At 34.4% G+C, this 11,924-nt stretch overlaps 1 protein-coding gene across 1 annotated transcript; it reads right to left on the reverse strand.

Moving 5' to 3' along the window:
* Positions 1-271: 271 nt before the first annotated feature.
* On the reverse strand, positions 272-9,529 carry LOC129318946 (acyl-CoA-binding domain-containing protein 4-like). The gene is made up of 18 exons (XM_054963959.1): positions 9,239-9,529; positions 8,295-8,365; positions 7,931-7,994; positions 7,721-7,792; positions 7,006-7,200; positions 6,821-6,898; positions 6,415-6,525; positions 6,247-6,313; positions 5,661-5,722; positions 5,224-5,363; positions 4,745-4,871; positions 4,555-4,669; positions 3,573-3,661; positions 3,398-3,481; positions 3,098-3,286; positions 2,277-2,417; positions 1,849-1,908; positions 272-798 (listed from the first exon to the last, which is right to left on the reverse strand). Exons 1-18 carry the CDS (start codon positions 9,395-9,397, stop codon positions 592-594), a joined length of 2,031 nt encoding a protein of 676 aa, XP_054819934.1. The 5' UTR covers positions 9,398-9,529; the 3' UTR covers positions 272-591.
* Positions 9,530-11,924: the final 2,395 nt, after the last annotated feature.

The following is an 11,924-nucleotide window of genomic DNA, read 5'->3' on the forward strand; positions in this document are numbered from 1 at the left end:
AATAGAAAAATTATTGTCACTTTGAATATTTTAACAAAACCTAGCGATATTTTTATAAGGAAAAAAAAATCCTCATATCAAATATCATTATTTCTCATTATTTTTATTCATAAATCTAGAACTGTATAAATAATAAATATTTTATTAAAATTCTAAAGTAACATACATTTTAAAAAAAATATAAAAATCTTTGGAATGACAATCTTTCGAAAGGTGGAGTAACAAGAAATCACCACCCCATGGGTAATTGTCCAACATCGGGTGAGAAAAATTGTAAAAACAAAAGAATACCTTTACTTTCATTCAATAATGGATTGACTTTGAATACAATCATCAGCAAAAATGGTGGAAAAATAAAATGTGCACTATACTAGCAGCAATATGAAGCTACACGACTAAATTACAGTACATGTATAACTGCGAATCGCCCCTATGGGGTTTCCATTGGCCGAAACGGAAGCTGAAACTTATTTCCATCACTAAAAAAGAACTCAATTCCAAAATAGAAAAAAGAAAAAAGGAAAAAAAAAAAAAAGATGGCATTGGAAAGACGATTAACTCCATGAAACCGAATGTAGAGTCGCTGTTCAGTTAGGGCGAATGGTCAAAATTTGATCCATCTGCTTTCTGGCTTGGGGGCGCACCGGCAAGCCAACCCCATACTCCACCTGAACTCTGCCTCTGTTTTGCACTTAGGGCGGCCTGTTCAGACGCTGCCTTTTGTCGCTGGAGGAGTTCAAGTTCCTTCTGTAATGTTCCAATTGTTTGGAGCTTCTGTCCTAATTCAGCAACCTCTACCTGCAATCTCAAACTTTTAGTAAAAATTCCTTCATCTAGATCTGAGCTACTGATAACATGCTGAGATCAAACTATATTGAAAACAAAATTATCTTCCCAGGATTTCAATAAAAGGCGAGATCTTAGGGGCATCATGTATATGCCTAAGCCAATCACCAAGTTAAACAGTGTCCATGTACAATAAGCACTCGAGACCCATTTTTGCAAAGAACAGAAAATATTGAAATTCAAATTCTTGATCACACAACAAAAGGGAGAAAGGGTTCCATCATAACCCTGGCTCTACATGCATCATATCAATATCCAACTATTCAATCAATGTTAATATTAAAAAATGTTTATACGAGAAAAGGAGCAGACGATGTAAAGGGTGAAAAGCTGGACTCGGACAAGAAATTAAAAATGATTTTAAAAAACTACTAAGTGCATGTTTGGATAACAAAGATGATCAATTTTAAAGGCCAAAACCATGAATTTGTGTGAATATATCCAAACACTCCTATTATATGCCAAAATTAATCATGAACTCAAAACCATGGTTCTCTTTAAAATATCCAAATACCTATTATCCATGTCAAAATGAATTTTAAACACTCCTATGTGATGCTTGGATATTTTTAAGAAAACCATAATTTTTAGTTTATAATTAATTTTGATATATATATTGGGTGTGTGGACATTTTTAAAAAAACTACAATTTTGAGTTTATAATTAATTTTAACATGCAATAAGGATGTTTGGATGTATTTTCACAATACCTTATTTTTAATGTTTAAATTAATTTTATTAATCAATTTTATAAATCAATCATATCACATAACATAATCAATTATATTCAAAATCAATCATATTAATCAATTTTTTTCATTTTGGCCAAAAAAAATCAATTTTCTCCATAATCATTTTTTTCTGACATAACCAAACATATGCTGAAGCAATTCCAAGTTCTATTTCTTCTTATTCCGTTTTTCATTTTTAAAAATTATATGCAGTGTCAAAACCTAAGCATAAAAACCACAAGAAAAGATAGACGGAAGCAATTGTGTATACCTCAAGTTTGAAACACCTTGACTGCTCAACAGCAAGCTGACTACGTACTGATTGGAGCTCCTAAATTATCAGTGCAAAGTATGAGGACTTTTGACTGAGTTACAGAACAAACAACATAATCCAAATCTCAACCAGTACACGGAGCTCTTTTGGTTTATAACAAGTACTACTAATACATATGTGCAGTATCTATGCAGTATATCCCCTCCAAAACCCTTAGAAAAATCAGTCTACAACTTTACATAGAAGTATATCACTTGTTATATTTCTCAGTAATAAATCAAACAAGCAAGCTGGATCAGTATGGCAAATTTCTTTAACTTTACCAGCATTACCTACGCAATCTGCTCAATATATACTCAAACCATGGTATTCTACTTCAACAGATTCCAACATGGAAAGGGATTTCAACTCTGCAAGTCATTTACCTTGTAAAGTTCAGAGTTACGAGCCTCAGCTTCTGCTAATTCTTGCTTTAGCTGAATAGTTTGTATTTTCTCCTTGTTGAGTGATGATTCCAATTCTTCTTTCTCAGTCTTCAGGGTGGATATAAGATCCCCTTTGGAACTCTATAAGGCAGCCAAAATACGAAAAAGCTGTCAAAAGCAGAATGTGTTGTTGTCTATGATTTAATTGGTCTGAATCTAATGTGTTTTTTTCTTTTTTTTTTTTGAGAAGTGACCCAGATACAAGCATGCAACAGTGCATCTTTGTCTTAGGAGTTCAATATCTTCTTCCAAATAGAACTCTCTCATTAACTTTTTCACAGTCATCCAGCCCACAATTTGTATTTGGTGCCAACTTCCAAGATTTTTTCTTTTCTTTTTTTTTTTGGGGAGGGGGTGTGTTGGTTTACACTAATAATTCACTGACTACGGGATAATATCCTAATTGTCATCTGGGGCTTCAAACAAAAAGGCGATGGCTAATTCGTAGTGGCTCCAAAGTGAGCTAATGCATCTGCTGGCCTGTTCCCAGAGGGGCGCGCCCAACTTCCAAGATTTTTAACCACTACTGAACTTATAACTCACAACTCAGGCATCAAAATATGATTAAATAATAACGAAAAAAAAATAATACTTCTGACCATTTTCAACCAAAATTCCCCTGAAGCATATATCACTTAAATATGTTTGCTTTGAAGGTACAAATATGTGCTAATGCTTTTAAATGTTTTATGCCATATATGCAAGAGTGAACTTCTTAAAACTGGGCAGAGAAGATGAGCATGCTTAGTAATAAAACACACCGTTGTCCTTGGATCAGCATTGTCCATGACAATTTCCCGAATTTTCCCATCATAACCAGCTTCAACTTCAGACTCCACATCATGGGTAGCGTTGATGGCATTATGCACAGCAGCAACACTGTCTGGAACAGGACTTTCAACTGTTTTTGATTGCAGGGCTGATTTATGGCTAGGTTTAAGTACATAAACCTAAGGATAGAAATTATATCAGAGGAAGGATGATAAAATCAAATAAATAAATCAAGAAAAAGAAACAAAACAAATAACAGAAGAGGCCAAACATATGAAGTAGTCTTTTACATCATTGTTGTAATGTCCGTTGTATCCACCAAAAGATACAAGTACATCTTCACCATTGTAGGAGCTTGCAACTAAACTCAAGCCCTGCAATAAGAATCAGGGAATTGAGTAAGAAGGATCAATACCCCAAACAATTTCACGATACAAAAAGACGTCCTTACAAATCTGATAATACCTCACTAGCAACAGGAACACGCTCTTGAACAGAAGTTACAACTGACCATGTCAACGTAGACATATTCAGCACAACAGTCTCAGAGACTCCTGCGAGGATAACATGGAATATAACTTGTTATCAGGGATATGCTGCAAACAGCAAGTAAGATCATCACCAAAATTTCCTGAAACTCACAATTTTAAACTTAAAGCAGTCATGATAAGCACTATGGATATATGATATCTAAACCGAGAGTTATGCTTCAAAATGGTCAGAAGCAAACATATTAAGACCTTTTATTTATTAATCACATAGCTCTTGCAATTAAAAAAGATGTGCCAACTCAAGACTGATGAGAAACCCATGGAATGGAGAAGACAACCAGAAAGAAGTCATCTCATACAACTGCTCCTTGTTCTTGGCTCCAGTAACAATATGTCCACCCCTGCAGTCGTTTGTTTTATTTATTTCATTCAACTCAACACCAGGGCCTCACAGGTTTTATGACCTTTTCACAGTCCACCCAATGGAGTTTAGAAAAGATAGATGTTCCAGTTTCATCCACTTACAAGTCAGGTCACATTATACGCATTCAAAATTCAAAAGGTTTTGAAGAATATTAGGTATCAAAGAAGCTCATTGCCTGAAGGAAGGTACCTTAGCCAGTCAGTGGAATGCCAACAACCTTCTCAAATCTACTTGGGATCATAGTGTTAATGATGAAGTTTATTGTTTTAGTATCACAGAAACTGGGCCCGTGGATGAGTTTATAATTCATTTTTGTTCAGCTTGTTGTTCTACCATTAATATTTAAACTGAAAGCAAGGAAAACTGATTTTTAATACCAGGAAACTGGTTGTTTTTGTCTAATGTGACCTATAGCACAAACTCGTATGCCCCACAAGTTTTATTTTTTACAAGGTTAAGCAATATTCCAAATATAAAAGCTCAAATTAAAAATTATCTTAAACTTAAGGGACAAAGCGGCCAAAAGAAATACCACTCTTATTGTCGCCACCACCAACAATGAACCAGTTCTCCCCTACCGTCACACCAGCATGTCCAGAACGTGGTGTTGGTATCTCACCTAGTTGTGCAGGTCGAGACCATTCCAGCTACAGAAATCACAAGATGATTTAAAAGCAGTTGATTTTTTAGCCTGCAGCTAATAGAAGAGGCAATAGCCTTACAGCTTCCAAATCAAGAACATGTAAATCATTGTAGCAAGTTGCATGTGAACCCCCACCAAAGATAAGTAAGTATCGCTCTGCATGTACTGCAGCAGCATGATCAGACCTTGGTGAAGGAGGCGCACCACTGCCATTTGTAAGACCTTGTCAGCAGTGAACACAGACATAATTTTTTAAAAAGAAAGAATCTCAAAAAGTGTAGAATAAAAAACTTGAAACAAAATGGGGGGCTAAATTGCAGTTGCAGCTGGAGAAATCAAAGAGATAATTCTACAACCAGATTTTGGAACAACAGAACAAGAAGGCATGAGAAGTTGCTCCAATTTTAATTCAGTTTATCAAAAGCATTTTTCAAATCAGAAATCCAAAACATTTCATACAATACAAAGAAATCATTTTCACCCCAAGCCTGCCATGGAGCAGAAAATAAAAATAAGAGAGCAGGGAGATAGAGATGATTGCTTCAGAAAGTTTCTTACGCAGCTTCAATTTCATCCCATGTCAAAGTTTCCAAGTCAAGAATATGTAGATCATTCAACAGAGTTCTCTTTGCATCTTGTCCACCAAAAATCACTAAGCTTGTCCCAACAAGGGTCACTGATTGACCTCCTCTTGATACCTACAAAATATTACTGTTACGCATTCACAAACCATAAAATTAACATCTCTCTTTGCAAAAATGAGAAAAAAAGCAGGCAGCATTCTCATAATTTGGCATTTTAAAAGCTTCTAGAGATGCCAATGGCTTTGTAACTTGGTGGCATGCATGCTTCTCTGTAAGTGGGAGATTACAGGTTTGATCATGTTGTGTAACCTCAGGGCATAAATGTTTGCTCCTCTAATTTAAAAAAAAAAAAAAAAAGCTTCTAGGGATTCTATGATTGATAATCATAAAGATAGAATAACATATGCTTACTGGGGCTTTCCCATAAGTCTTCAAGGTTGACCATGTTGCCACTTGCAGATCAAACACTTTCACTGTCATAAAGTAATAGTTCGTTACTAATAGCAATGCTATTTAGTAGTAATAAAAATAGAAAATAATTCATAAACTAGGAACACTCCATACTAATGAACACTGGCTGAATCAATGCAACAAAGAAAATGTTACAAGTTTTTGTGTACCAACAAAAAAAAAACTCAGAAAAATACACATGCAGTTGCTTCAGCTAGAAGAGGACCCCTACAAATTGTAGATAGTGCAGCTCTCTGCAGTTTATATATATATAGATAAAAAAATTGCTGAGAATTTTATCATTCCCAACAGTGTACATGCCTTTTTTTTTCCCCCTTTAAGATGAAAAAACCATCACTATCATGCTTTTTATTCTTATTAGTAGATAAGAGTAAACAATCAATTTAGTAAAAGTCATATCCTCATTCTTTTTAAAATGCTCTCCAAACATGTTTTCTATTTCTACATATTTAGAAGTTTTTCACAAAAAGAATGCCAAAAATGATAATTTTTGGACAATAAGAGATAATAACATTGTTATTTGTACCTTGGATACTTTCAGAAGGATCTTTGGTGTGCCCAGCAAGTGATAAAAGCTTATTCTCCCATGGAATCTACCAAAAAACATTCCAGAATTAGCGCAGGAAATAAGCTGGAAGCAGTAGATAACGTTATCAGTGGATTTTATGAAAAACAAACTATTCTCAACACAAACCAAAGAATGGCCAGCACAGGGAGTTAATTTCACAGGGGGTGTTGACTCAGTAAAATCAGCTCCGGCCTTAGCCTCAATCTTCGACCAAGTCCAACTTCTCAAATCTAAAACCTGCATCAGTATCCATGTGATACAAAGTAAATGCCAAATAGCTTACCCTACAAGTGTGGGCAGTTAAGAATACAGTGGCAATTAAACCACAACTTGTAGATAATTATAAGAACATAGAGGTGAAGCAGAATACCACATATAATAACCAATAACACCATGAGATATATCAGAACGATAGCAAAGAAATAAAGGAATAATATGAAATCAATGGTTCCCATCAACCTTCATGGATGCAACATCACTTAGCCAAAATTTACAACCTCATACAACAAATATATCGAACACATATGCTTACATGAAGATCATTAAGGTAACGACCATTGTGGTTTCCACCATATATGTAGAATTTGTCTTGAATGATTGCAGCTCCATGCTGAACATGAAAAAACACTTAGCTTAGGGGGGGGAAAAGAATGAATTCATAGAGGGGGGAAAGCGAAGAATAGATTTAATATGTTTATATTTTGCACAGGCCAATACCTCATATCGGGGTTTTGGACGTTGACCGGAAATAGGAGGGGCAATCCATTGATCATAGACTCCTACTGAACCAAAGCCCTCGACAACAATGTCTTTGTCCTCAGTTCCAACTTGACTTCCATTTTCAGTGGATATAGTCTTTGTTTCTGGATAAGAATTCCCATTCTCCATTATGGGCTCTGCTTTAGAATTATGCTGTATGACCAACATCATCATGGAATTGAAGAATAACCCCCAAATAAAAAAGAGATTTCAATGCAAACAATAACATAGCAGAGAAAGTTGAATAACATGCTGACGATGTTTTTGTGGCAATTTGATCTGACCGCAAGACAACTTGCCTCTTAGAATGAAATATAGTTCAAAAGATCAAATCCTAAATTCATTCATTGAAAACTGTACATGACTTGCAACATACTAGTCAAGTCTCTGAGTGGGAGAAAAAAAGCATTCACACATACTGGAATAAAGGCTGTTGAAACTCAATGTGACATTTTATGTACAGAACCACAGATGGTGATTTGCAAAATAATATAATTCTTTCTCATTTGATTATGAGCAAAGACCAAATTCAATCAGTACTTCTATTCTGAATAACATATGAATACAAAAAGTAAAGCCCGTTGCAATCAATTGAGGTGTATAGAAACACAACTATCTGGATAGCATGAGCAAGACAAGACTCAACAGTATATATAACGTTCAAAATACTCACAGTCATTGGCACATCTATTATAGGCTCTTCAAAAGAGTTAGATACCCTTGAATACCAACCAGGATCTTCTTCCTGAATGAAAGAAGAAAACATTGAAGGAAAATAATCAGTCAACAGTCTGCATTACAGAAATAAAAACAGGGAGGAAAATAATCAGTCAACAGTCTGCATTACAGAAATAAAAACAGGGAGGAAAATTGCATGCATTACCTCCAATATTTTCACAAAAAGACGCATGGCTTCTGCAGAAGACATGTTTCCAAGCTGGTTCCAACTGCATTAGTAATACTTTCAGAATTATTCTCAACAAAATGAAAGTAGCTTTGACCCAAAAGAAAATAGAGGTAGCAATATAATAATGCATATTGCGGGTATGATATTTAAAGAGAACTATTGAAGTATTTGAGTTTATGACAAACAACTAAAATAAACATTAAATAATATATACATGGACATTCATGGTTTATACTTAGAACACAGAAGCAAACATAGATCTATAGAAGGAATCAAAAAAAGTGTGTAAAGAAATGTATCAAATGGTAAAAAGCAACGTGGGTGTTTAAAGTGTACAAACCTTGCCCATTTACTATGATCGACAATCTTCCATGAACTGGGTTCTGGGATATTACAAGGTCCTACGCTGGCCTGCCATGAAAATTAAACGCAACTTAAAGCAACAAAATTACATTCAAACCTCTTGAATAGATTAATGATGGCTCCCCTAACTAAATTCCACAGAAATGTCCATAAAATTGAGAAATTGAGGACTAAAGGATATGAAGATGACTGGAACTGGATACTAGAACTGTAGGGATCACTAGTAAATCAATCCTTCACAATTCAAATCTAAAATCTCGAGCTTTTAGCACCCCTTCACCCCCTCCACACACGATTTTGATGCTACGCATTCCATCTAAACCTAGGATTACCTAATTGCAAGTGGTTTAACAAGTGATAAATTCATTACCAATAAGATAAATTGCTTAATTGCCCATGAGTTTGGTAAATGACCATGTCCACTACTGTGTGAATGACCATGCAAGTCTTGAAGCTTTTTTCTCACCGATTTCATAAATAAAATGAATAAAGAGATCAATATTCTTGATCTGCCAATGGAAAATCCAGATCTATCCAGACGTATACAGAGACGATATAGACACAAATTGACTAGAATGTCATCACCGACAAAAATAATAAAACAAGCTTATCACACTTAAACTACAGAATTCCCAATTCCTGTGCTTATATACGATTGGATTTGCATTGACCAGCCGAGGGAATGCTTGGGAGAGCTGACCAGATAATGCAGGCAAAACCAGAAAAAGAAACATGCCGTTACCACAGAATTTCACCTAAAACCGCAAAGGCAAGAGATCATGTCGCCGAACAAGAGAGGAGATCCGAAAATCAAATCCGAATCCAATGGATCGGATCACCATAAGGAAGGCGCAAGGCAGAAATGCATAGAATGAAAACATAAATATAAGAATGAATGCGAGATGAAGAGGATTGGGGCACCTGCTGATACAAACTGTAGAGAAGGAGGGCAGTGGAGTTGGAGAACTTGGAAGTGAGAGATTTGGTGGGAGATGTGGATCCGTCGAATCCAACGTAGGAGGCCGCCGCGTAGAAGCGCTCTGGGTATTGCAGACCAGAGCTCGCCCTCGTCATCGCCATCTCTCTGTAGCTCTTCAGATCGACGATTAACGTTTGGAAACAGTTAAGAACATAGGAAGGGTTCAAACTAAGTGTGTCCTAAGAGGATTTTCAGAAATAATGAGAATCAGATTTGCATAAGAAGATAAAACCAAGAGGCAAGTCTGTTGACAAGCAGCGCTATAATATTGTGAGTTTGCACACTTCTTCCCAGGTATTTGCGAATATTAAGAAACATTCCCTGAGCTTTTCTTAATTACGGTATTCCGGCTCGCGAGTCGTCCTTAATTTGTTGTCACCCTTAGGGTTAAAACCTCACAGGAATAATGATGAGATAGTTGCTCTTCTATTTAGTTTTTCCTAATTTTACAACTATGCCCTGATCAATAAAAATATGTCATGTTATACAGTTCAATAAAAAAAAATGTTACATAATTTTATTTTTAATTACTTTAATTTTAAAATAGAGTTTCTCTTTAATTTTTTTATTTTTCTCTATTAATATAATTAATTTTTATGCAAGGGCAAGAATCTCATACTAAATTATTATAGATTAATGAGTAAATAGGATCTTGAACTCTGGTTCGAAAATCGCCTAGGATCCTAAACTTTTAAAATATACAAACTAAACTCTAAGCTTTTAAATTCATAGCAAAATAATCTTGATTGTTAACTTTTTTAACACTATTACTGTCCATGTGAATATTGTAATAACCAAGGTTAAATTCATAGAAAAATAAACCTGAACAGTACCTACATGGACAGTAAAAATTTTAAAAGGTTAACGGTCAAGATTTATTTTAATATGAATTTAAAAATTTAAAATTTATTTTATCTATTTTAAGAGTTCAAGATCTAGAATAATTTTTGAGTAATAGTTCAGGGTTCTATTTATTCATTAATTCAATTATTATTACCCTTATAGTTATGGGTTGACCTTTTGGTCTATTGACCCACTGTGAACATGTTTCTTTTTTTGTCATCCTCTTTTCTCTTTTATCATAGTGCACATTTTTTGTCTTTGGATTTTTTTCTTCTTTTTATTTTTTTGGTTGGATCTAGTCATTGATTCCGTACATTTGTGAGACTTTGAATAGTGTATATGTATTTTACTTAAAATCCACCTGAAACCAAGCTGAATGATCTTGAAGTTTGAAAATATTATATGTAATTGTCATTCTATTTGAAGAACCAAAAACTAATAGGATTGCTAGTTTTGCAAAGCATGTTAAAAATGGTGAGCCCATCAATGTCAATATCCATTTCAAACTGGGATCCATAGTCATACAGAAAGGGATTTGAAGAGACAATAAATGAGGAGATGAAGACAAGATGATTAGGGCGATAGACTACTTAGATTAGATTGAGTTACAAGTATATTTCTATAAAGGTGGTAGGAGTTATGATTTATAGGAAAAATAATATCTTGTGCCTATAAAAAACTAAATGGCTTGGTGAATAAGTTAAGAATATTTAATGTTGCAAACCTTGGTATACTAGGAAAGTAAGCACATGCAATAGGATGAGTATCATTATTGATAAGGAATGAAAGAAGAATATGGTAGAAGTTAACAAAATTGAAGACAAGATTATTTTCTTAAGAGTGATTGTTAGACATGAAATTGTCAATATTATTAGCGCTTTTGCACCTCAAGCTGGTATAAAAGCTAGTCTTGAGAAATTATTTTAGGAAGACTTGGAGAAGTTTATTCAAAGCATACTACATTATGAAAAGATCTTTATTGGAGGAGACCTTAATTGTAATGTCAGGAGGGAAGTAGGTAGGTCATTATATGAGCGTGCATGGTAGTTTTGGTTTTGGAGAGCTAAAGAATGAAGGATAATCTATTCTTGATTTCTCTTTGACGTATGATTTCAAGATTGTCAACACTTAGCTTATTTTAAGAAGAGGGGTGAGCATCTCATCATTTATAAAATTAGAGTCTCAAAGTCACAGATTGATTTCTTTTTAGTAAGGTGTACGGATAGAAAACTTTGTAAAAATTGTAAGGTGATTCCTGAGGATGCTGTAATGACAAAACAAGGGTTATTGTCCTTAATGTGTGTATCATAAGTAAAAACCAAAAGATTGATAAGTAGTAACTTTAAGGATTAAGTTGTGGTAATTAAAAGGTGAAAAGTGAGTAATTTTCAAGCAAAATCTCTTGGCCGAAGGAATTTGGGAGTTCAGAAAACTATTAACATCTTGTGGGAGGATATGACTGGGAAGGTAAGGAAGAAGTTTTAGGGAATTAAAAGATTTTAATCTGAGAGATAAAGAGTCTTGGTGGTATAATGACAATGTAAAGGGAAATATAGCATAAGGAATATTTTAAAGCCATTCATTTGTGCAATGATAATAAAAATTGGGAAAGGTATTGGTTGGCTAAAAGGAAAATTAAGAAGTTAACGAGTAAAGTTTGTTCTAAGCATTTGAAGAGTTTTATAATGGTCTTTGGGATGAAGGATGGAAAACAAAAAGTCTATAAGATTGCTAAAAGTAAGAAAAGAAAATTAAGAGATTTAAAATAAGTAAGATGTATAAAGG

The sequence above is a fragment of the Prosopis cineraria genome, unplaced genomic scaffold (assembly GCF_029017545.1).
Source record: "Prosopis cineraria cultivar Desert tree isolate PC_DT_omini unplaced genomic scaffold, ASM2901754v1 PC1, whole genome shotgun sequence".
Taxonomy (NCBI): domain Eukaryota; kingdom Viridiplantae; phylum Streptophyta; class Magnoliopsida; order Fabales; family Fabaceae; genus Prosopis; species Prosopis cineraria.